The sequence below is a fragment of the Oncorhynchus tshawytscha genome, unplaced genomic scaffold (assembly GCF_018296145.1).
Source record: "Oncorhynchus tshawytscha isolate Ot180627B unplaced genomic scaffold, Otsh_v2.0 Un_contig_8210_pilon_pilon, whole genome shotgun sequence".
NCBI lineage: Eukaryota > Metazoa > Chordata > Actinopteri > Salmoniformes > Salmonidae > Oncorhynchus > Oncorhynchus tshawytscha.
The window spans coordinates 3,316-30,000 of NW_024608880.1; the positions used below are offsets into that span (position 1 = coordinate 3,316).

The 26,685-nt window shown below is 47.2% G+C and overlaps 2 protein-coding genes across 2 annotated transcripts in view; both read left to right on the top strand.

The window, feature by feature from the left end:
- Nucleotides 1-1,935: 1,935 nt before the first annotated feature.
- On the top strand, nucleotides 1,936-3,984 carry LOC112241602 (claudin-9). The gene is made up of 2 exons (XM_024409666.2): nucleotides 1,936-2,065; nucleotides 2,518-3,984. Exon 2 carries the CDS (start codon nucleotides 2,819-2,821, stop codon nucleotides 3,470-3,472), a length of 654 nt encoding a protein of 217 aa, XP_024265434.1. The 5' UTR covers nucleotides 1,936-2,065; nucleotides 2,518-2,818; the 3' UTR covers nucleotides 3,473-3,984.
- A 3,240-nt stretch (nucleotides 3,985-7,224) lies between these two features.
- The window catches only part of LOC121843916 (mitochondrial dicarboxylate carrier-like), a 26,244-nt gene continuing 6,783 nt past the window's right edge, over nucleotides 7,225-26,685 (top strand). The window contains 10 exon segments of the mRNA XM_042313792.1: nucleotides 7,225-8,252; nucleotides 8,255-8,304; nucleotides 15,011-15,130; nucleotides 17,831-17,945; nucleotides 20,012-20,060; nucleotides 20,190-20,231; nucleotides 20,372-20,415; nucleotides 20,758-20,828; nucleotides 25,838-25,930; nucleotides 26,064-26,141. Coding sequence (XP_042169726.1) covers nucleotides 8,216-8,252; nucleotides 8,255-8,304; nucleotides 15,011-15,130; nucleotides 17,831-17,945; nucleotides 20,012-20,060; nucleotides 20,190-20,231; nucleotides 20,372-20,415; nucleotides 20,758-20,828; nucleotides 25,838-25,930; nucleotides 26,064-26,141 — 699 coding nt within the window. The 5' untranslated portion in view covers nucleotides 7,225-8,215.

The following is a 26,685-nucleotide window of genomic DNA, read 5'->3' on the forward strand; positions in this document are numbered from 1 at the left end:
GTTCACACTTTAACTGTTATAATACATGATGGAAGACATGAACTGAATCTAGAATGTTCACACTTTAACTGTTATAATACATGATGGAAGACATGAACTGAATCTAGAATGTTCACACTTTAACTGTTATAATACATGATGGAAGACATGAACTGAATCTAGAATGTTCACACTTTAACTGTTATAATACATGATGGAAGACATGAACTGAATCTAGAATGTTCACACTTTAACTGTTATAATACATGATGGAAGACATGAACTGAATCTAGAATGTTCACACTTTAACTGTTATAATACATGATGGAAGACATGAACTGAATCTAGAATGTTCACACTTTAACTGTTATAATACATGATGGAAGACATGAACTGAATCTAGAATGTTCACACTTTAACTGTTATAATACATGATGGAAGACATGAACTGAATCTAGAATGTTCACACTTTAACTGTTATAATACATGATGGAAGACATGAACTGAATCTAGAATGTTCACACTTTAACTGTTATAATACATGATGGAAGACATGAACTGAATCTAGAATGTTCACACTTTAACTGTTATAATACATGATGGAAGACATGAACTGAATCTAGAATGTTCACACTTTAACTGTTATAATACATGATGGAAGACATGAACTGAATCTGAATGTTCACACTTTAACTGTTATAATACATGATGGAAGACACTGTTATAATACATGATGGAAGACATGAATCTAGAATGTTCTGGAAGACATGTTCACACTTTAACTGTTATAATAGATGATGGAAGACATGAACTGAATCTAGAATGTTCACACTTTAACTGTTATAATACATGATAGAAGACATGAACTGAATCTAGAATGTTCACACTTTAACTGTTATAATAGATGATGGAAGACATGAACTGAATCTAGAATGTTCACACTTTAACTGTTATAATACATGATGGAAGACATGAACTGAATCTAGAATGTTCACACTTTAACTGTTATAATACATGATGGAAGACATGAACTGAATCTAGAATGTTAACACTTTAACTGTTATAATACATGATGGAAGACATGAACTGAATCTAGAATGTTCACACTAACTGTTATAATACATGATGGAAGACATGAACTGAATCTAGAATGTTCACACTTTAACTGTTATAATACATGATGGAAGACATGAACTGAATCTAGAATGTTAACACTTTACCTGTTATAATACATGATGGAAGACACACTGAGTCAGACAGTAATACAGAGAAGTACCACATGGAGAATGATAGTTTCATATAGTTCATGAAAAACCCTTGTAGAAGCCTTGTCAGTCTGTGGGACATAACGTTGCATTGTGTTGCTAATCTGTTACGCATGTGTGTGTGTGTGCCCTTATGTGAGTGCATGCTAGTGTTTGTAGTGTGTGTGGGTGTATGGATGTGTGTCTGTGCCTGGGTGTGACATTGTGGCCAGCCGGGTGCTGCTCCCCTCCTACACTGGTGTGTGTGTGTGTGCGCGTGTCTGACCCAGTGATGCCAGACCTCTCCTACTCCACAGTGTTACACTACCCAGGACAGACCTCTCCTGTCCACAGTGTGTGACAGTCATAGTGCCCAGGACTGACCTCCTCCCACTCCTCTAGTGTTAGCTGGGCCCAGGACAGACTCTCCTACTCCAGTCTGTGTGTTTGACAGAGGAATGAGTGTTACACAGGACAGGACTCTCCTACTCCACAGTGTTCACAGACAGACCTCTCCTACTCCACCAGGTGTCCACAGTGTGTACTCTACCCAGGACAGACCTCTCCTACTCCACAGTGTTACACTACCCAGGACAGACCTCTCCTACTCCACAGTGTTACACTACCCAGGACAGACCTCTCCTACTCCACAGTGTTACACTACCCAGGACAGGCCTCTCCTACTCCACAGTGTTACTCTACCCAGGACAGACCTCTCCTACTCCACAGTGTTACTCTACCCAGGACAGACCTCTCCTACTCCACAGTGTTACACTTCCCAGGACAGGACTCTTCATTCTGTCCACTGGTGCAGAGCAGCAGAGTACTCTGGGGTTTGAATAGTAAGTATTATCATGGTTATCTCTGTAACTGTCTTATCATGTCAGAAGGACTGTTTTGATTCTGTTGCTTTCTGAAATGTCTAAGAGTTACTGGTTATTATGTTCATGTTATAACATGTTATTAGGCTGATATGTTGGGACATGTTATTAGGCTGATATGTTGGGACATGTTATAATTTTAATATGTTGGGACATGTTATTAGGCTGATATGTTGGGACATGTTATAATTTTAATATGTTGGGACATGTTATTAGGCTGATATGTTGGGACATGTTATTAGGCTGATATGTTGGGACATGTTATTAGGCTGATATGTTGGGACATGTTATTAGGCTGATATGTTGGGACATGTTATAATTGTAATATGTTGGGACATGTTACTATGTGTGTATACATTAACATAAACAGGTTCAGAGTATTCACAATGTGTTTCTTCATCATGTCCTGGCAGGAATATTGTTGTTGCTGTTGACACGTCTGAGGATGTGGAAGAGGAGACCATCACTGTTTCTACCATAAGACACAGAACTACAGGTTATTCAACCAAGAGGAAAGAGACAGATCCATTCCTGCAACAATCCCGGGACGTACAAGAACACGTTATCAAGGGGAACTTCTGTCACCTGTAATCATTGTTTTGGAGAAGAGAGGAGATTTGACGCCATCTTGACAACACTCATCATCTAGTGAAAACCAGGGAAAACACACCGGGCCCAGTTGAACAGAACTGTTTGGGACTTTTGCACGTCGCCATGGCGTCCACAGGTCTACAGCTACTTGGCCTCCTATTGGCCGTGATGGGCTGGGTGGGTGGGGCTCTCGTCTGCGCCGCCCCCTTGTGGCGAGTCTCCGCCTTCGCGGGCGGGGAGATCGTGATCGCCCAGGTTCTCTGGGAGGGGCTATGGATGACGTGTTTGTCCCAGAGTACGGGACAGATCCAGTGTAAGACTTACGACTCTACCCTGGCCCTCCCCGTCTCCGCCCAGGTGTCCCGCACCCTCTCCGTGCTCTCCCTCCTCTTCTGCCTCTTCGCCGTCCTGCTAGGCGTGGCTGGGGCTAAGTGCACCAAGTGTCTAGGGGAAGGAGCCTACTCGTCCAAGGCTAGGCTAGCCCGCGTGGCTGGGGCTCTGTTCTTCTTCTCTGGGCTGCTCTACCTGATACCCATCTGCTGGACGGCCTACGCCGTGGTCAGGGATTTTTACGATCCAAAAGTCGCCGCGCCGCTGAAGAGAGAGTTAGGCCCCGCCTTGTATCTAGGCTGGGGGGCGGGAGTTCTGCTGCTGGTTGGAGGGGCTCTGCTGAATGCAGGCTCCTCCCCTCCAGGGGTTAGGGCGACGCCTACTTTTGGGGGAGGTGGGAGGAGTAACCCACTGCCTGTGGTGGTAGAGGAGAAGGAGTATGTCTGAACCATGTCACACCAGGGTTGTGATCATTACTTTGAGAGAAAATGGACTGAAACAGGGAGGGACTACCTGAACGTGTCCAATAAGAAATGTTCATCTTTGTTGTCCATTGTAAAACATTTTGCAACATTATGCCCTAATGAATAAACCCCGTCACTAAACTCTCAGTGAAGGAGAGACAGGTCAACATGTAAATAAAAAAATGCTTATGATTACGTTTCAGAAAATCTGCATGATTATTCTCCATTTCTTATGACCACTTGTAGACAGCTTTGTTATTTTGTTATGACATGATCTTCTAGTTGTTTTTATTATGACATCATCTTCTAGTTGTTTTCATTATGACATCGTCTTCTGGTTGTTTTCATTATGACATCGTCTTCTGGTTGTTTTCATTATGACATCATCCTCTAGTTGTTTTTATTCTGATTTGAGTTTTCTGAGTTAACTTCTTCTTGGTGTAATTTATACATGAAATAATAAAGTATTTTACAACATGTTTGTAATTGCTACTACACTCATATTTACAAGTTATTTGTTTTAGCTACTGCAGTCATGTATTTACAAGTTGTTTGTTCCAGCTACTGCAGTTGTTTGTCAGAGTAGAAGGACTATGTGTGATACACTTGTGCCAGTGTGGGAGGTGAAATGCATCGTGGGATGTGTTAATAACTAAATGTTTATTAATGTGACATAACTGTCATTTCTCAGATTCCACACTGCCCCCTCTCTCTCCCTCTGTGTGTGTGTGTGTGTGTGTGTGTGTGTATGTGCGTGTCTGACAGGTGTTTGTGTGTATGCCAGACTCCTTGTGTGAGCAGTGTTTGTGTGTGTGTGTGTGTGTGTGTTGTATACAGAGTGGTTATACAGTAGCACAAAGGCAGAGTACAGGACACAGACAAAGACCATCTGTATAACATGTGCCAGGACAAGAGTCAGCCACAACATATTAACCCAGTCACGTGAACACGTACGACAGCATAGAAACAGAATCTATAGACCGGGCTCTCCCCATTCAAGTCAATGAAAGTTCCATATAGAGGTTACAAGTCCTTTCTATAGTTAGTTAGTTCCATACAACAACAATGGACTCCATTATTACAGGGCTTTCCAGAACTGCGTTAAAATACTTGCTGATGACTCAACAGTGGTCGGCCTGATCACCAACAACGATGAGCCTATAGGGAGGAGGCCAGAGACCTGGCCGTGTGGTGCCAGGACAACAACCTCTCCCTCAACGTAATAAAGACAAAGGAGATGATTGATGACTACAGGAAAAGGAGGAACGAGCCACGCCCCCATTCTCATCGCCGGGGCTGTAGTGGAGCAGGTTGAGCGCTTCAAATTCCTTGGTGTCCACATCACCAACAACTTAACATGGTCCAAGAACACCAAGACAGTTGTGAAGACGGCACGACAACACCTATTCTGACTGAAAAGACTTGGCATTGGTCCGAAGATCCTCAAAAGGTTTTACAGCTGCACCATCGAGAGCATCCTGACGGGTTGCATCACTGCCTGGTATGGCAACCGCTCGGCCTCTGACCGCAAGGCACTACAGAGGGTAGTGCGAACGGCCCAGTACATCATCGGGGCCAGGCTTCCTGCCATCCAGGACCTCTATACCAGGCGGTGTCAGAGGAAGGCCCTAAAAATTGTCAAAAACTCCAGCCACCCTAGTCGTAGAATGTTCTCTCTGCTACAGCACGGCAAGCGGTACCGGAGCGCCAAGTCTAGGTCCAAGAGGCTTCTAAACAGCTTCTACCCCAACCTCCATCTCTTCATTCAAGGAATCAATCATGGACACTCTTACTGACAGGCTGCTTCGCGTGATGTATTGTTGTCTCTACCTTCTTGCCTTTGTGCTGTTGTCTGGGACCAATAATGTTTGTAACATGTTTTATGTTGTGCTGCTGTCATGTTGTGTTGATGCCATCTTGTGTTGCTACCATGTTGTTGTCATGTTGTGTTACTACCATGCTGTGTTGCCATGTTGTGTTGCTACCATGTTGTTGTCATGTTGTGTTGATGCCATCTTGTGTTGCTACCATGTTGTTGTCATGTTGTGTTGCTACCATGCTGTGTTGTCATGTGTTGCTGCCATGCTATGTTGTTGTCTTAAGTCTCTCTTTTTATAGTGTTGTGGTGTCTTGTTGTGATGTGTGTTTTGTCCTCAATTTTTATTTTGAATCCCAGCCTCCATCCCCACAGGAGGCCTTTTGCCTTTTGGTAGGCCGTCATTATAAATAAGAATTTGTTCTTAACTACTTAAATAAAGCTTGAATATATATATATATTTAAAAGATCTGGTGCTTTCCTCTGGGTCTCAAAGTGCTTTAAAAAAACGAACCCCATCCACTACCAATGTAACCTTTCATTTAACTAGGCAAGTCAGTTAAGAACAAATTGTTATTGACAATGATGGACGACGCTGGGCCAATTGTGCGCCCTGCCCTATGGTACTCCCAATCATGGCTGGTTGTGATACAGCCTGGAATCAAACCAGGGTGTCTGTAGTGACACCTCAAGCACTGAGATGAAGTGCCTGACACTGCTGTGCCACTCGGGAGCCAACAATCATCAAATCAAATCAAATTCTATTTGTCACATACACATGGTTAGCAGATGTTAATGCGAGTGTAGTGAAATGCTTGTGCTTCTAGTTCCGACAATGCAGTAATAACCAACGAGTAATCTAGCTAACAATTCCAAAACTACTACCTTATACACACAAGTGTAAAGGGATAAAGAATATGTGGTATATCTGAGAAATGAACAACAGCCATGTTGTGGAACTACTATTAGCAATCAACTCATAGAATGGCAAAGACAATTACACTTTTACACTTTGACTATTTCTGTGACCATATTTACAGGGAATGCCTCTAGACCTAAACCAAACTACAGTTCCCCTATATATCCACAAGGGGGCAGTAGAGGTGTATTTTTCATAGAAACAAAGTCATCTTTCACACAGAGAGAGAGAGAGAGAGAGAGGGTGTATCTCAATAGTCTAGTGGCTTTACTCTCCTTGTCTCTCTGCTTGCCTTTGTGCTGATTTCAAAATACAAGATAGGATAACACAGACAGCAATGTGAAGGATGGCTAATGGTCATTTGTCAAGCCATCTCATGTTCTATACAGATGAAGGAAAGGAGACATAAAAGGTTAGGAAGCCAAGCCAGACTATTGACATGCATCCCCTACTGGACAAGCATCTCCATAGTTACTGAAACAGCATGGGGATTTTAAGGGTCACATTCCGTAGTGAGTTGTTCTAAGTTCAGGGAAGTAAAGGCATGTAAATGACATTTTTTGGTTGAAAAGGTCAGACACAGTAAATTCAATGAACCTGGGCTAGCTTATCAAATGCTATATGCTTAGGCTAGTCACTGTTGTGACCTCAATACAAGTATCTGGGTGGAAGGGCGAGCATGTTCATTTGAACCAGTGACCAAAGTTCCAGCGCTTAAAAGAACTCTTTGCACCAGGCAGGAATGTTACAGCGCGCGAAGAGATTCCGACCAAGTCAGGAGCGCGCACACAAACACATTGGGTCAACGTGTACCACCACCTCTATGCCACACACACACACAATAACAACTAATATAACGTGTATATTTAAACACAGGGCATGTGACCTTCTGTGTGACTCTTTAACGATGTTCTGATGAGTATTTGTCCTGGGGAATGCGAGGCGAGCTGGCAAACTCCTCCTGGCGCGAGGTCAGCATTTACATAGAGGCATTCTGGAACAACGGTGGCTTTTAAACACGTTGAAGTGTTTGACTTAAGATGTCGAAGTTGTACTTTTACATGGTTATGTGTTGTTTTCGTAGCCTTCTGAGAAATGGCTCTAGCTATTGTCTAGAACTCGCCAACAGGCTGCCAAGTGACGACTGCATTGAAAAATAGAAGGGATACATTTTGGCTCCAGTCAATGCGGATGTTATTGCATCTGTGACGGATGACACGAACAGCTCTCGGTCAAAAGCAATGTCAGAGAGTTCGGGAAACAATAACAGTAGAATAGAAACTTTGTAACCAGTTTCAAATTGTTTCATCTAACCATTCGTTACCACGGATACGATGTATCGCCGCTTGACTCCGTTGAAAAAGAAAGTTTCTTCACCGGAGAATGTTGGGAATTGTTTCCCTTAAAGCGACAGAGTACTTGTACACTGTGTCTGGTTGGGTAGCTGACTACTTGAGGGTGTACTGTCTCTTTAAGAAAAACGGGCATCCTCTCTGTAGCGTAGGTTAGACAAACCGGTGACTTTTTCAGTTTTGACGTTTGCAAAAACAACCTGCAGAAAATAAATTGTCGAGCGGCGACCTTTGAGTCTGGCTAGCTAGAGCCCTAGGAGGCAGTTCCTCAGCCCGGGGTGGCAATTGGCTGCGCGTGCACTCACTGCGACTCCCCTCTTGTCTCTCTCTCGATCCATTTCCTATCACGCGTTCTGTAAAATTGCCTACACACACGCGCACGATGTGGTTTGCGTGTGTATGCGTGCACCGGAACCCAAAGTCCGTCGGTGGCGTCTTCAAATTTGAAGATTAACGAGGTTATCCTCCATTCGACCCGCGGAGAGAGAAAGAGGGGACCAGAAAGCACAGACTGCTGCGCCGACCTGTTTGCGTGTCGAGGCGGAAAGGGAGCTTGGCTCTGGCCAGCTGCGTTGTTGGACTGGATCGAATTGGACTCAGCGAAGAGCAGTAGGACTATATAAAGACAGGAGGGGAAATATGAGCGATAAACGGATGTCGCGGTGGTATTTTGGGGGCTCGCCTCCTGTGGGGCTGCCTGCTGCACCCATCCTCTGGACCTCATCAAAGTAAGTGGTGGAGAGAGAACCCTAGAACCCCCTAGCAGGATTATAGCCGACCTACGGAGGCTGCAGGCCCGCTAGTCAGCCAGCTGTTTACCTGGGAGACTAGGGACAACAACTGCCCTAATTTCATCCTGTGTTATAAAAGACTAAACGGGCTACTGGGATCTATCCAAACGGAACACAGCGCCCTGCTGATGATTGGAGAAAATAGGACAGAAAATGAAAGTTGTAGAATCATTTTCTCTCTCTCTCTCCTCTAGCCTAGTGACATGACTGTGTCTGTGTCCCGCGGAGGTACGGGAAGCAGTGATCGGCCTCGTTAAGCGCGATCTCTCCAGTTCACTGACCGGCTAACCGCGCCGTTACGGTGCAATGTAAACAGGGTTGGGCCTAGTCGAACTGTAGCGTTAAAGCCGTCTCATATTACGGATAACTTACAGTAGTCAGTAGTAGTAGCCACATGCTCTACTGTTGTCATTGAGCATGTTCACACCAGGGTCATCTTGAAGTCCGGAATAGCACACACAGAATGACATATCCTAACTCTACAGTAGGCCTGTGTGCGGTATAACGTGTGTAGGCTTAATTAACACGCCTGATGAACACTGCAGGTCCCAGCTGAACTGTACTGGCCTGTTAATGCATCCAGCATAGTTTCTGGAACGTCCTGGAAAGTGAAGGAAAATACCAGAGCCAGCACAGTGCGGTTGTGGTCCTATAGTGTAACAGGCAACAGGATGACAGATGCATACAAGTAGGTCAGTGTGTAGTATAATTATATAGACGTGGTATGAAATTACAGCACTAACCAGCAGTCTTAAAGCAGCTGGGGCTTCCTGTGTGTAGCGTCTCTGTGTTTGAGTGTACTAAGAGGTCTGGGCCTTTATGGCACAGGTGGTAGTCCACAAGGAAGGCCTGTAACTGCAGGGTTGCTGGTTCAAACCCTGCTCCAGATGCTTTCCCTTCGATCGCTGTATCTGTATTGGTAGTGGGAGGAGCTAGTGTTGGACAGAGGGCAGTGGGTGGAGTTAGTGTTGGACAGGGGGTAGTGGGTGGAGCTAGTGTTGTACAGAGGGTAGTGGGAGGAGCTAGTGTTGTACTGAGGATAGTGGGTGGAGCTAGTGTTGTACAGAGGGTAGTGGGTGGAGTTAGTGTTGGACAGAGGGTAGTGGGTGGAGTTAGTGTTGGACAGAGGGTAGTGGGTGGAGTTAGTGTTGGACAGAGGGTAGTGGGTGGAGTTAGTGTTGGACAGAGGGTAGTGGGTGGAGCTAGTGTTGGACAGAGGGCAGTGGGTGGAGCTAGTGTTGGACAGAGGGCAGTGGGTGGAGCTAGTGTTGGACAGAGGGTAGTGGGAGGAGCTAGTGTTGGACAGAGATGATAGGACAGTGGGTGGAGCTAGTGTTGGACAGAGGTGTGTGTGTTTGGAGTTGATAGTGTAGCCTAGACAGCCTGTCTCAACTCGCCTACTTAGAAAAGTCTAAAGGTATATAATTACTTTGCTGGAGAGTCCCACACACACACACACCCATACAGCACACACTAACACACACACACAGGCCAGGGTCATCTACTGTTGTCATGGAGAATGTACAGGCCAGGGTCATCTACTGTTGTCATGGAGAATGTACAGGCCAGGGTCATCTGGATGTCTAGAATAGATCCACCCATCCTGGTCTATCCTGTAGGCTGGTGCAGAGAGAGAGAGAGATGCATAATCCTCAGGGAGATCTCAAGAGTTGACAAACCTGCCAGAACAAGACAAACAAGATGTGTAAGAAGCATTGGTCCTCTGAAGCCAGCCATGCCCAGAGTCATCTGTTCAGAGAGTTGGGTCAGGCTTTAGAACGGACGCCATGTTAGTTGCCTTCATTCTCTAACTGTTGGTGATGTCACAATAGGAGAGAGCCTCTGACAATTCCCTATGAAATAACCCGCTATAGAAACTAGCAAATGTTTTTATTGATTAGCATTCTGCATAATGTGTATCCAAGTGTTGTGTTATCAACAAATTGCATATCTGGTTTCACTGGACATCTTCATAGTTCTAAAAACCTATCAGAAATACATCGCGCAACGTGAACGTGTAAATGATCACTTATCAACGGCTATGGAGTTCAGGCAGAAATTGACCACCTTTGACACAAACCGACAACCTACGACCACACCCCGTTCAAAGACACAAATGTTTTGTCTTGCCCTCCCTCTGAATGGCACACATAAAACAACATATAAACAACACACATAAAACAACATATAAACAACACACATAAAACAATCTGTCTCAGTTGCCTCAAGGCTTACAAATCCTGCTTTAACATGTTTCCTCCCCTTCATCTACACTGATGGAAGTGGATTTAACAAGTGGTATCAATAGGGGATCCTAGATTCACCTGGTCAGTCTAATTACTGGAAAGACTTCTTAATGTTTTGTCCACTGTATATGACTCTAGCCTAGCTTCCCCTCTTCTCCTGAAGCTAGCCATGCCTGGCCTAGCTTCTCCTCTTCTCCTGAAGCTAGCCATGCCTGGCCTAGCTTCTCCTCTTCTCCTGAAGCTAGCCTTGCCTAGCCTAGCTTCCCCTCTTCTCCTGAAGCTAGCCTTGCCTGGCCTAGCTTCTCCTCTTCTCCTGAAGCTAGCCTTGCCTAGCCTAGCTTCCCCTCTTCTCCTGAAGCTAGCCTTGCCTAGCCTAGCCTCTCCTCTTCTCCTGAAGCTAGCCTTGCCTAGCCTAGCTTCCCCTCTTCTCCTGAAGCTAGCCATGCCTGGCCTAGCTTCTCCTCTTCTCCTGAAGCTAGCCATGCCTGGCCTAGCCTCTCATCTTCTCCTGAAGCTAGCCTTGTCTAGCCTCTCCTCTTCTCCTGAAGCTAGCCTTGTCTAGCCTAGCCTCTCCTCTTCTCCTGAAGCTAGCCTTGCCTAGCCTAGCCTCTCCTCTTCTCCTGAAGCTAGCCTTGCCTAGCCTAGCCTCTCCTCTTCTCCTGAAGCTAGCCTTGCCTAGCCTAGCTTCCCCTCTTCTCCTGAAGCTAGCCTTGCCTAGCCTAGCTTCCCCTCTTCTCCTGAAGCTAGCCTTGCCTAGCCTAGCCTCTCCTCTTTTCCTGAAGCTAGCCTTGCCTAGCCTAGCTTCCCCTCTTCTCCTGAAGCTAGCCATGCCTGGCCTAGCTTCTCCTTCTCCTGAGTGCTGGTGAGCGGCGCTCCCTCATTTTTTTCAATTTGAGAATACATAGACCTCAAACTATTTCTGGAAAATCATTCTAAATAAATAATTTTTAATTACCACAAATATTCCATGAAAAACACTAGGCTATTTATTTGGTTTGTCATTCTATGTATAGCAGCCTAGAGGTAGATAAATGGTGGTAACTTCCCTGTCGTCTCTCTGACGGAGGTGAGAAGGATGAAGAACTGTAAGCTACCTGTGTGTGCACTGCGGAGGCCTCGCCTCTCTGACCTAGTGAAGCTAGCCGTGCCTCTCCTCTCTGACCTAGTTCCAACAACACACTGTTGTTACTATGCCTGTTTTAGTCTGACATGAAGCCAGTTGCCCTAGTAACACCCTGAGGGGAGGATCAGGATCTCACGTGTGTGTGTGTGTGTGTGTAACTTGAAACAACTTAACACCCACATCTAAGTTATGGCATTGTCTTCCTATCAGTATTAGAATCTATTGAGTCATGACTGTAACAATGGAACAGTGTGTTGGTGATGTGACTCAGGACTAGCTGGAGGTTAGAGGTTAAATGCTGACTTTCTCTTTTTGGGAAAAGGCCCCAGCTCTGCATTTTTGACTTTCAGTGTCATTAGAGGAGATACTTACTGTATTCTGACTATCTTCTCTAGTCATCAGAGAAGATAGTCAGCAAACTCACTCACTTATTTGTTAGTTATTTAATTAATTAGTTATTTTGTTTGTTCATTCCTTCGGTCATTCATGCACTTTTGTTTTATTCGCTGGTTCAGTCATTCGTTCACTCATTGCACTGTGTCCTGACTGGAGAGATTATTGAGTATCAGCCAGGTCCTGCAGCAACCAGCTATCTGTGTCTGTATTCGGGGTGTGAATTATTATCTACCCGCACCAGGGGAGAGAGAGAGAGAGGGAGAGAGAGAGTTTGTGTTCCATAGTTGTAGGCCTTGGCGGCCTTTGAGCTCAGAGTTCTGATTAGCCGGTGGGAGCGAGAGACGTGATTGGTCGGCTGGAGGCCACACTTGGAGCAGAGCCCAGTCGATAAAAAGCCCTCTGAGAAGAACAATACATTACACTGTCAGAGAGAGACATAAGGAAGGAGGGAGAGAGTTCGAAGGAAGTCAGAATTACCTACCAAAAACCTGTTCCCTGTACACACACGAGAATGTCAGTAATTGTGACATTCCAACTACTGCTACAACTGTCACAACCCCATATCTACAGCTATCTCCACTGACTCACTACTACCACATTATACTACTATCTCCACTGACTCACTACTACTACATTATACTACTATCTCCACTGACTCACAACTACTACATTATACTACTATCTCCACTGACTCACTACTACTACATTATACTACTATCTCCACTGACTCACTACTACTACATTATACTACTATCTCCACTGACTCACTACTACCACATTATACTACTATCTCACTACTACTACATTATACTACTATCTCCACTGACTCACTACTACTACATTATACTACTATCTCCACTGACTCACTACTACTACATGTACTACCATCTCCACTGACTCACAACTACAACATTATACTACTATCTCTATAGACAGTAACTACTACATGGTACTACTATCTCTATAGACAGTAACTACTACATGGTACTGCTATCTCTATAGACAGTAACTACTACATGGTACTACTATCTCTATAGACAGTAACTACTACATGGTACTACTACATGGTACTACTATCTCTATAGACAGTACCTACTACATGGTACTACTATCTCTATAGACAGTAACTACTACATGGTACTACTATCTCTATAGACAGGTACTACTACATGGTACTACTATCTCTATAGACAGTAACTACTACATGGTACTACTATCTCTATAGGCTGTAACTACTACATGGTACTACTACATGGTACTACTATCTCTATAGACAGTAACTACTACATAGTAGTACCATCTCTATAGACAGTAACTACTACATAGTAGTACCATCTCTATAGACAGTAACTACTACATGGTACTACTATCTCTATAGACAGTAACTACTACATGGTACTACTATCTCTATAGACAGTAACTACTACATGGTACTACTATCTCTATAGACAGTAACTACTACATGGTACTACTATCTCTATAGACAGTAACTACTACATGGTACTACTATCTCTATAGACAGTAACTACTACATGGTACTACTATCTCTATAGACAGTAACTACTACATGGTACTACTATCTCTATAGACAGTAACTACTACATGGTACTACTATCTCTATAGACAGTAACTACTACATGGTACTACTATCTCTATAGGCTGTAACTACTACATGGTACTACTACATGGTACTACTATCTCTATAGACAGTAACTACTACATGGTACTACTATCTCTATAGACAGTAACTACTACATGGTACTACTATCTCTATAGACAGTAACTACTACATGGTACTACTACATGGTACTACTATCTCTATAGACAGTAACTACTACATGGTACTACTATCTCTATAGACAGTAACTACTACATGGTACTACTACATGGTACTACTATCTCTATAGACAGTAACTACTACATGGTACTACTATCTCTATAGACAGTAACTACTACATGGTACTACTACATGGTACTACTATCTCTATAGACAGTAACTACTACATAGTAGTACCATCTCTATAGACAGTAACTACTACATGGTACTACTATCTCTATAGACAGTAACTACTACATGGTACTACTATCTCTATAGACAGTAACTACTACATGGTACTACTATCTCTATAGACAGTAACTACTACATGGTACTACTACATGGTACTACTACATGGTACTACTATCTCTATAGACAGTAACTACTACATAGTAGTACCATCTCTATAGACAGTAACTACTACATGGTACTACTATCTCTATAGACAGTAACTACTACATGGTACTACTATCTCTATAGACAGTAACTACTACATGGTACTACTACATGGTACTACTACATGGTACTACTATCTCTATAGACAGTAACTACTACATGGTACTACTACATGGTACTACTATCTCTATAGGCAGTAACTACTACATGGTACTACTACATGGTACTACTATCTCTATAGACAGTAACTACTACATGGTACTACTATCTCTATAGATAGTAAACTATAATACACCTCAAGGACAGTGTGTGTGTGTGTGTGCACAGCGATGTGTGTGTAGATTTATCTCTACCATAAGTCACAGTGACACACCTGTTCCTGCCATCGTGTACCACCTCACAGATCACCACAGTTACAACCAGGTCAGCTGAGCTATAAACACTCAGACAGCAGTATGACAGACAGAAACACACTGTCTGTCGGTCTGTCACGCTAGTGTGTGTCTCTGTCTGTCTGAAAGAGAGAGACAGTTCCACAGTCACTAAGAAATATCCACACTGATGACTGACTGTGATAATGGTAATGATGATGAAGATACAGTATATTGATTGTATTTGTAATGATGAAGATGATGAAATAGTGTGTGTGTGTGTGTGCATGCGTAGGTCCACCTGCAGACCCAGCAGAAGGGGAAGATGGGGATGGTGAGCATGGCCATGCAGGTAGTGAAGAACGATGGAGCTCTGGCTCTGTACAACGGACTCAGCGCATCACTCTGCAGACAGGTAGGAGGATGGAGAGGGTGTGTGGTAGAGAGGGAGGGAGAGGGTGTGTGGTAGAGGGGGAGGGAGAGGGTGTGTGTTAGAGAGAGAATGGGTGTAATCCTATAATGATAGTTCCATCTATTCCAGAGATGGGTATATAGAACCTATATAGTTCCAGGCAGAAGGATCAGTATTCTATTCCAGAGATGGGTATATAGAACCTATATAGTTCCAGGCAGAAGGATCAGTATTCTATTCCAGAGATAGGTATATAGAACCTATATAGTTCCAGGCAGAAGGATCAGTATTCTATTCCAGAGATAGGTATATAGAACCTATATAGTTCCAGGCAGAAGGATCAGTATTCTATTCCAGAGATGGGTATATAGAACCTGAGTGTTCCAGGCAGAAGGATCAGTATTCTATTCCAGAGATAGGTATATAGAACCTATATAGTTCCAGGCAGAAGGATCAGTATTCTATTCCAGAGATGGGTATATAGAACCTATATAGTTCCAGGCAGAAGGATCAGTATTCTATTCCAGAGATGGGTATATAGAACCTGAGTGTTCCAGGCAGAAGGATCAGTATTATGTTCCAGAGATAGGTATATAGAACCTGAGTGTTCCAGGCAGAAGGATCAGTATTCTATTCCAGAGATGGGTATATAGAACCTGAGTGTTCCAGGCAGAAGGATCAGTATTCTATTCCAGAGATGGGTATATAGAACCTGAGTGTTCCAGGCAGAAGGATCAGTATTCTATTCCAGAGATAGGTATATAGAACCTGAGTGTTCCAGGCAGAAGGATCAGTATTCTATTCCAGAGATAGGTATATAGAACCTTTTTGACCTTTTTAGGCAAGTCAGTTAAGAACAGATTCTTATTTACAATGACGGCCTAGGAACAGTGGGTTAACGGACTTGTTCAGGGGTAGAAGGACAGATTTGTACCTTGTCAGCTCGGGGATTTGATATAGCAACCTTCCGGTCACTAGTCCAACACTCTAACCACTAGGCAACCTACCGCCCCAATGCCTCACCTGGATCCAGTTTGTTTCATTGGCCGAGTGGAAGTTAGTAACCCCTCTGACAGTATTGCATCAGAAGAAATTCTCTATATGAAGATAGACCAGTAGTAAGCATGTCAGTTGGTTACCACGGTAACACACTGTGAGGAATCTGGTGTAGGGTGAAGTTGGCCATAAACACTGATCTGTGGTCTGTTTAGCATTTCCCTCACTAATGGTTAAGGTTGGGATTGAGGGAGGGATAGCTGATCCTAGATCTGTGCCTAAGAAACTGGTTGGGGTGCTGAAACGTCCTGTTAACGCCTCTACTGACATCTCTCTCTGGAGAGGAACTGTTTCCTGTTTGTGACAGTGTCAGTTAGTGGTGGATTGAAGCTATGACACAACTAGAATGTCAGTAGGAAAGCTACACATCGCTCTTTTTTTCAATTTGTTGTACTTTTTTTCTCTCTCCTCTGCCCTCTACTACCCTCTCTCCCTCCCTCTACTACCCTCTCTCCCTCCCTCTACTATCCTCTCTCCCTCCCTCTACTTCCCTCTCTCCCTCCCTCTACTACCCTCTCTCCTCTCCCTCTACTACCCTCTCTCCCTCCCTCTACTACCCTCTCTCCCCTCTACTACCCTCTCTCCCTCCCTCTACTCCCCTCCCTCCCTCCCTACTACCCCTCTCCCTCTCTCCTCTGCCCTCTACTACCCTCCCTCCCTCCCTCTACTACCCCTCTCCCTCCCTCTACTACCCTCTCTCCCTCCCTCTACTACCCTCTCTCCTCTGCCCTCTACTACCCCCCCTCCCCTCCCTCTACTACCCTCTCTCCCTCCCTCTACTACCCTCTCTCCCTCCCTCTACTACCCTCTCTCCCTCCCTCTACTATCCTCTCTCCCTCCCTCTACTATCCTCTCTCCCTCCCTCTACTACCCTCTCTCCCTCCCTCTACTACCCTCTCTCCCTCCCTCTACTATCCTCTCTCCCTCCCTCTACTATCCTCTCTCCCTCCCTCTACTACCCTCTCTCCCTCCCTCTACTACCCTCTCTCCCTCCCTCTACTATCCTCTCTCCCTCCCTCTACTATCCTCTCTCCCTCCCTCTACTACCCTCTCTCCCTCCCTCTACTACCCTCTCTCCCTCCCTCTACTTCCCTCTCTCCCTCCCTCTACTACCCTCTCTCCCTCCCTCTACTACCCTCCCTCCCTCCCTCTACTATCCTCTCTCCCTCCCTCTACTATCCTCTCTCCCTCCCTCTACTACCCTCTCTCCCTCCCTCTACTATCCTCTCTCCTCTGCCCTCTACTACCCTCTCTCCCTCCCTCTACTACCCTCTCTCCTCTGCCCTCTACTACCCTCTCTCCCTCCCTCTACTATCCTCTCTCCTCTGCCCTCTACTACCCTCTCTCCCTCCCTCTACTACCCTCTCTCCCTCCCTCTACTATCCTCTCTCCCTCCCTCTACTATCCTCTCTCCCTCCCTCTACTACCCTCTCTCCCTCCCTCTACTACCCTCTCTCCCTCCCTCTACTTCCCTCTCTCCCTCCCTCTACTCCCTCTCCCTCCCTCCCTCCTCCCTCCCTCTACTACCCTCTCTCCCTCCCTCTACTACCCTCTCTCCCTCCCTCTACTACCCTCTCTCCCTCCCTCTACTTCCCTCTCTCCCTCCCTCCCTCCCCTCCCTCTACTACCCTCCCTCCCTCCCTCTAGATGTCCTATTCTCTAACTAGGTTTGCTATCTACGAGACAGTCAGAGACATGTTGAGCAGCAGTAACCAGGGGCCCATGCCTTTCTACCAGAAGGTGCTGCTGGGGGCCTTCGGAGGTAGACACACACACACACACACACACAGACACACACACACACAGGCTTGCTAAACCACGCATGTATGCTGAACACACGCTGTGAACAGTCTGAGGGTAATGCTCACACACACACACACACACACACACACACACACACACACACACACACACACACACACACAGTCTGAGAGTAATGCTCTCTCACACACACACAGTCTGAGGGTAATGCTCACACACAGTCGGAGGGTAATGCTCACACACACACAGTCGGAGGGTAATGCTCACACACACACAGTCGGAGGGTAATGCTCACACACACACACAGTCGGAGGGTAATGCTCACACACACACACAGTCTGAGGGTAATGCTCACACACACACACAGTCTGAGGGTAATGCTCACACACACACACAGTCTGAGGGTAATGCTCGCCACACACACACAGTCTGAGGGTAATGCTCCTATTCTCACACACACACACACAGTCTGAGGGTAATGCACACACACACACACAGTCTGAGGGTAATGCTCACACACACAGTCTGAGGGTAATGCTCACACACACAGCCTGGGGTAATGCTCACACACACAGTCTGAGGGTAATGCTCACACACACACAGTCTGAGGGTAATGCTCACACACACACACACACACACACAGTCTGAGGGTAATGCTCACACACACACACACACACACAGTCTGAGGGTAATGCTCACACACACACAGAGTCTGAGGGTAATGCTCACACACACAGAGTCTGAGGGTAATGCTCACACACACAGAGTCTGAGGGTAATGCTCACACACAGAGTCTGAGGGTAATGCTCGCTCACACACACACACACAGTCTGAGAGTAATGCTCGCTCACACACACACAGTCTGAGGGTAATGCACACACACAGTCTGAGGGTAATGCTCACACACACAGTCTGAGGGTAATGCTCACACACACAGTCTGAGGGTAATGCTCACACACACAGTCTGAGGGTAATGCTCACACACACACAGTCTGAGGGTAATGCTCACACACACACAGTCTGAGGGTAATGCTCACACACACACACACACACACAGTCTGAGGGTAATGCTCACACACACACACAGTCTGAGGGTAATGCTCACACACACACAGTCTGAGGGTAATGCTCACACACACACAGTCTGAGGGTAATGCTCACACACACACAGTCTGAGGGTAATGCTCACACACACACAGTCTGAGGATAATGCTCGCTCACACACACACAGTCTGAGGGTAATGCTCGCTCACACACACACAGTCTGAGGGTAATGCTCACACACACACAGTCTGAGGGTAATGCTCACACACACACAGAGTCTGAGGGTAATGCTCACACACACAGAGTCTGAGGGTAATGCTCACACACACACAGTCTGAGGGTAATGCTGCTCACACACACACACACAGTCTGAGAGTAATGCTGCTCACACACACACAGTCTGAGGGTAATGCACACACACAGTCTGAGGGTAATGCTCACACACACAGTCTGAGGGTAATGCTCACACACACAGTCTGAGGGTAATGCTCACACACACACAGTCTGAGGGTAATGCTCACACACACACACACACACACAGTCTGAGGGTAATGCTCACACACACACACACACACACACACACACACACACACAGTCTGAGGGTAATGCTCACACACACACACAGTCTGAGGGTAATGCTCACACACACACAGTCTGAGGGTAATGCTCACACACACAGTCTGAGGGTAATGCTCACACACACACAGTCTGCACACAGTCTGAGGGTAATGCTCGCTCACACACATACAGTCTGAGGGTAATGCTCACACACACAGTCTTGTACAGCCAACCTTGTGGGGACACACAATTCAGTCCCATTCAGAATCCTATTTTCCCTAACCTTATCCCTAAAACTAACCCTAGCTCCTAACCCTACCTTAATTCTAACACTAATGCTTACCTTAACCCTAAACCCCTATAAATGGTATTTGACCTTGTGGGGACAAACAAAATGTCCCCAGTTGGTAAAATCTTAGTTATTTTATTATAATAATTCCACACTAATCTCTGTCATGCTTCTAGGTTTTACTGGCGGGTTCATTGGTACTCCTGCAGACATGGTGAACGTCAGGTCAGAGAAACACCTTGTTAACACACACAGCTCTCTTGCATTTTATGATAGTTATTCAATAGTTATAGTTAGGTTGTATGATGTATATTAATGTAATGTTTTAACTAATACACTGGTTTTGCCCCTCAGGATGCAGAATGATGTTAAACTTCCCCCAGAGCTGAGGAGAAAGTGAGTGTTCCTGACCATTTAGACCACATGACATGTTGTTGATCTGACAATGTCTAACACTGTCTCTCTCTCTCTCTCTCTCTCTCTCTCTCTCTCTCTCTCTCTCTGTCTCTCTCCCTCTCTCTGTCTCTCTCTCTCAGCTACAAACATGCTGTGGACGGTCTCTTCAGGGTCTTCAGAGAAGGTAGGAATGTGTGATTTGTACTCAAAAAGATGAAATGACAAGAGACCCGTGATGAGTTTAGAGAGGTGGCCACACACACTATCACTCCAATGCAAAACATTTTATAAACAACAGAACAATAGAAGCCGTGTGTTTTCTGCTGCTCCCTGCTCATTATCCCCCCTGTGTATGACCCCTGACCCCTCCCCTCTGACCTGTGTGTTTTCTGCTGCTCCCTGCTCATTATCCCCCCTGTGTATGACCCCTGACCCCTCCCCTCTGACCTGTGTGTTTTCTGCTGCTCCCTGCTCATTATCCCCCCTGTGTATGACCCCTGACCCCTCCCCTCTGACCTGTGTGTAGAGGGGGTGAGGAAGTTGTTCTCAGGAGCCACCATGGCCTCCAGCAGAGGAGCTCTGGTCACCGTGGGACAGGTACGACCGCACAGCACCTTGGGAAATGTAGTTTATTAATAGCGTTATGTATAGCAGTAGATTGTATGGATTAGGAGAGAGACTCTAGTTGGTTGTCTTTAGGTCTTCTCTTTATCTACTGATTTGTCTTTTGAATGTATTTGGAATTATAACCCATCTCATGTTCCTCTCTCCATCTCATGTTCCTCTCTCCATCTCATGTTCCTCTCTCCATCTCATGTTCCTCTCTCCATCTCATGTTCCTCTCTCCATCTCATGTTCCTCTCTCCATCTCATGTTCCTCTCTCCATCTCATGTTCCTCTCTCCATCTCATGTTCCTCTCTCCATCTCATGTTCCTCTCTCCATCTCATGTTCCTCTCTCCATCTCATGTTCTTCTCTCCATCTCATGTTCCTCTCTCCATCTCATGTTCCTCTCTCCATCTCACCCTCTCTCTCCATCTCACCCCTCTCTCTCCATCTCACCCTCTCTCTCCATCTCACCCTCTCTCTCCATCTCACCCTCTCTCTCCATCTCACCCTCTCTCTCCATCTCACCCTCTCTCTCCATCTCACCCTCTCTCTCTCCATCTCACCCTCTCTCTCTCTCTCCATCTCACCCCCTCTCTCTCTCTCCATCTCACCCTCTCTCTCTCCATCTCATGTTCCTCTCTCCATCTCACCCTCTCTCTCTCCATCTCACCCTCTCTCTCTCCATCTCACCCTCCCTCTCTCTCTCCATCTCACTCTCTCTCTCTCTCTCTCCATCTCATGTTCTCTCTCTCCATCTCACCCTCTCTCTCCATCTCACCCTCTCTCTCCATCTCACCCTCTCTCTCCATCTCACCCTCTCTCTCTCTCTCCATCTCACCCCTCTCTCTCTCTCTCCATCTCACCCTCTCTCTCTCTCTCCATCTCACCCCTCTCTCTCTCTCTCCATCTCACCCTCTCTCTCTCTCTCCATCTCTCACCCTCTCTCTCTCTCTCCATCTCACCCTCTCTCTCTCTCCATCTCACCCTCTCTCTCTCCATCTCCATCTCTCCCTCTCTCTCTCTCTCCATCTCATGTTCCTCTCTCCATCTCATGTTTCTCTCTCTCCATCTCATCTCCTCTCTCTCTCCATCTCACCCCCTCTCTCTCCATCTCACCCTCTCTCTCTCTCCATCTCACCCTCTCTCTCTCCATCTCACCCCTCTCTCTCTCTCCATCTCACCCTCTCTCTCTCCATCTCACCCTCTCTCTCTCTCTCATCTCATCTCTCTCTCTCCATCTCATGTTCTCTCTCATCTCATGTTCCTCTCTTGCTCTCCATCTCACCCTCTCTCTCCATCTCACCCTCTCTCTCTCATCTCACCTCTCTCTCCTCTCATCTCACCCTCTCTCTCTCTCCATCTCACCCTCTCTCTCTCTCTCCATCTCACCCTCTCTCTCTCTCTCCATCTCACCCCTCTCTCTCTCTCTCCATCTCACCCTCTCTCTCTCTCTCCATCTCCATCTCTCTCTCTCTCCATCTCACCCTCTCTCTCTCCATCTCACCCTCTCTCTCTCTCTCTCCATCTCACCCTCTCTCCTCTCTCTCTCATCTCTCTCCATCTCTCTCCTCTCCATCTCACCCCTCTCTCTCTCCATCTCACCCTCTCCATCTCTCTCTCTCTCCATCTCACCCTCTCTCTCTCCATCTCATGTTCCTCTCTCCATCTCACTCCTCTCTCCATCTCATCTCTCTCTCATCTCACCCCTCTCTCTCCATCTCACCCCCTCTCTCTCTCTCCATCTCACCCCCTCTCTCTCTCTCCATCTCACCCTCTCTCTCCTCTCCATCTCACCCTCCATCTCACCCTCTCTCTCTCCATCTCACCCTCTCCATCTCACCCTCTCTCTCATCTCACCCTCTCTCTCTCATCTCACCCCTCTCTCTCATCTCACCCTCTCTCTCATCTCACCCTCTCTCTCTCATCTCACCCCTCTCTCTCTCCACCCTCTCTCTCTCTCCATCTCTCTCTCTCTCTCTCTCCATCTCACCTCTCTCTCTCTCTCTCTCCATCTCACCCTCTCTCTCTCTCCATCTCACCCTCTCCATCTCACCCTCTCTCTCCATCTCACCCTCTCCATCTCACCCTCTCTCTCTCATCTCACCCTCTCTCTCTCATCTCACCCTCTCTCTCTCATCTCACCCTCTCTCTCTCATCTCACCCTCTCTCTCTCCATCTCACCCTCTCTCTCTCTCATCTCACCCTCTCTCTCTCCTCTCCTCTCCATCTCACTCTCTCTCTCTCTCTCTCCATCTCACCCTCTCTCACTCTCTCCATCTCACCCTCTCTCTCTCTCTCCATCTCACCCTCTCTCTCTCTCTCTCCATCTCACCCTCTCTCTCTCTCTCCATCTCACCCTCTCTCTCTCTCTCCATCTCACCCTCTCTCTCTCTCCATCTCACCCTCCTCTCTCTCTCTCCATCTCACCCTCTCTCTCTCTCTCCATCTCACCCTCTCTCTCTCCATCTCACCCTCTCTCTCTCTCCATCTCACCCTCCTCTCTCTCTCTCCATCTCACCCCCTCCTCTCTCCATCTCATCTCCATCTCCCCTCTCTCTCTCCATCTCACCCTCTCTCTCCATCTCACCCCTCTCTCTCTCCATCTCCATCTCTCTCTCCATCTCACCCTCTCTCTCTCCATCTCACTCCTCTCTCTCCATCTCACCCCTCTCTCTCTCCATCTCACCCTCTCTCTCTCCATCTCACCCTCTCTCTCTCTCTCTCCATCTCACCCTCTCTCTCTCTCTCTCCATCTCACCCTCTCTCTCTCCTCTCTCTCCATCTCACCCTCACCCTCTCTCTCTCCATCTCTCCCTCTCTCTCTCATCTCTCTCTCTCTCCATCTCACCCTCTCTCTCTCCATCTCACCCTCTCTCCATCTCTCTCTCCATCTCTCCCTCTCTCACCCTCTCTCTCTCTCTCATCTCCCTCTCTCTCTCTCCATCTCACCCTCTCTCTCCTCTCTCCATCTCACCCCTCTCTCTCCTCTCTCCATCTCCATCTCACCCTCTCTCTCTCCATCTCACCCCCATCTCTCTCTCTCCATCTCACCCCCCTCTCTCTCCATCTCACCCTCTCTCTCTCCATCTCACCCTCTCTCTCTCATCTCTCTCTCTCTCCATCTCACCCTCTCTCATCTCACCCTCTCTCTCCATCTCACCCTCTCTCTCTCTCTCCATCTCACCCTCTCTCTCGCTCTCTCTCCATCTCACCCTCACCCTCGCTCTCTCTCCATCTCACCCTCTCTCTCTCCATCTCACCCTCTCTCGCTCTCTCTCCATCTCACCCTCTCTCGCTCTCTCTCCATCTCACCCTCCTCGCTCTCTCTCCATCTCACCCTCCTCGCTCTCTCTCCATCTCATCTCTCCATCTCACCCTCCTCGCTCTCTCTCCATCTCACCCTCCTCGCTCTCTCTCCATCTCACCCTCCTCGCTCTCTCTCCATCTCCCTCCTCGCTCTCTCTCCATCTCACCCTCCTCGCTCTCTCTCCATCTCACCCTCCTCGCTCTCTCTCCATCTCACCTCTCTCGCTCTCTCTCCATCTCACCCTCCTCGCTCTCTCTCCATCTCACCCTCCTCGCTCTCTCTCCATCTCACCCTCCTCGCTCTCTCTCCATCTCACCCTCCTCGCTCTCTCTCCATCTCACCCTCCTCGCTCTCTCTCCATCTCACCCTCCTCGCTCTCTCTCCTCCATCTCACCCTCCTCGCTCTCCATCTCACCCTCCTCTCTCTCTCCATCTCACCCTCCTCGCTCTCTCTCCATCTCACCCTCCTCGCTCTCTCTCCATCTCACCCGCCTCGCTCTCTCTCCATCTCACCCGCTCTCTCTCTCCTCGCTCTCTCTCCATCTCACCCTCCTCGCTCTCTCTCCATCTCACCCTCCTCGCTCTCTCTCCATCTCACCCGCCTCGCTCTCTCTCCATCTCACCCGCCTCGCTCTCTCTCCATCTCACCCCTCGCTCTCTCCATCTCACCCCTCTCGCTCTCTCCATCTCACCCTCCTATCTTTCTCTTTCTCTCCATCTCACCCTCCTCCTCTCTCTCCATCTCACCCCGCCTCGTCTCTCTCCATCTCACCCGCCTCGCTCTCTTCATCCATCTCACCCTCTCTCGCTCTCTCTCCATCTCACCCTGCTCGCTCTCTCTCCATCTCACCCTCCTCGCTTCATCTCATCCACCCTCTCGCTCTCTCTCCATCTCACCCTCCTCGCTCTCTCTCTCCATCTCACCCTCCTCGCTCTCTCTCCATCTCACCCTCCTCGCTCTCTCTCCATCTCAGTCCTCGCTCTCTCTCCATCTCAAAATCCTGCGCTGCTCTCTCCATCTCAGAATGTCGCTATGATCTCCATCTCACCCTCATCGCTCTCTCTCCATCTCACCCTCCTCGCTCTCTCCATCTCACCCTCTCTCTCTCATCTCACCCATCCTCTGCTCTCTCCATCTCACCCGCCTCGATCTCTCTCCATCTCACCAGCCTTGCTCTCTCTCCATCTCACCCGCCTCGCTCTCTCTCCATCTCACCCGCCTCTTTCATCTCTCCATCCATCCCTCCTTGCTCTCTCTCCATCTCACCCTCTCTTTCATCTCTCCATCTCACCCTCTCTCGCATCTCTCCATCTCACCCTCTCTCTTTCTCTCTCCATCTCACCCCTCTCGCTCTCTCTCCATCTCACCCTCTCTCGCTCTCTCTCCATCTCACCCTCCTCGCTCTCTCTCCATCTCACCCTCTCGCTCTCTCTCCATCTCACCCTCCTCGCTCTCTCTCCATCTCACCCTCCTCGCTCTCTCTCCATCTCACCCTCCTCGCTTTCTCTCTCCATCTCACCCTCCTCTCTCCCTTCCCCCTCCATCTCCCTGTCTATCACTGCCCCATCTCCATCTCACCCTCCTCTCTCCCTTCATCTCCCTGTCTATCACTGCCCCGATCTCCATCTTTCTATCTTTCTCTTTCTCTCCATATCTCCCTGCCCTCTCTCTCCTCCCTCCTCTCTGTAGTTGGCATGTTATGACCAGGCTAAACAGCTGGTGCTGTCTTCAGGCTTCATGGGCGATAACATCCTCACACACTTCCTGTCTAGCTTCATCGCTGTGAGTAACCGGGCTTCTTATTGGTTAAAATAGTGCAGAGTGCTGGTTGGATAGAATGTGATATGATAACAATGACATAGTTCATTGATACAGTAACTCAAAGAAAACAAATGATATGTCTGTCTGTCTGTAGGGAGGCTGTGCTACATTCCTGTGTCAGCCTCTAGATGTGATGAAGACCAGGTTGATGAACTCTAAAGGAGAATACTCAGTAAGTTACTCTATCCATCTCTCTCTTTCATCTCTCCATCCATCCCTCTCTTTTGCATCTCTCCATCACCCCTCTCTTTTGCATCTCTCCATCCATCCCTCTCTCTTTCATCTCTCCATCCATCCCTCTCTCTCTTCATCTCTCCATCCATCCCTCTCTTTCATCTCTCCATCCATCCCTCTCTTTCATCTCTCCATCCATCCCTCTCTTTCATCTCTCCATCCATCCCTCTCTTTCATCTCTCCATCCATCCCTCTCTTTCATCTCTCCATCCCTCTCTCTTTCATCTCTCTCTTTCATCTCTCCATCCATCCCTCTCTCTTTCATCTCTCCATCCATCCCTCTCTCTTTCATCTCTCCATCCATCCCTCTCTCTTTCATCTCTCCATCCATCCCTCTCTTTTGCATCTCTCTTTCATCTCTCCATCCATCCCTCTCTCGTTCATCTCTCCATCCATCCCTCTCTCGTTCATCTCTCCATCCATCCCTCTCTCGTTCATCTCTCCATCCATCCCTCTGTTTCATCTCTCCATCCATCCCTCTC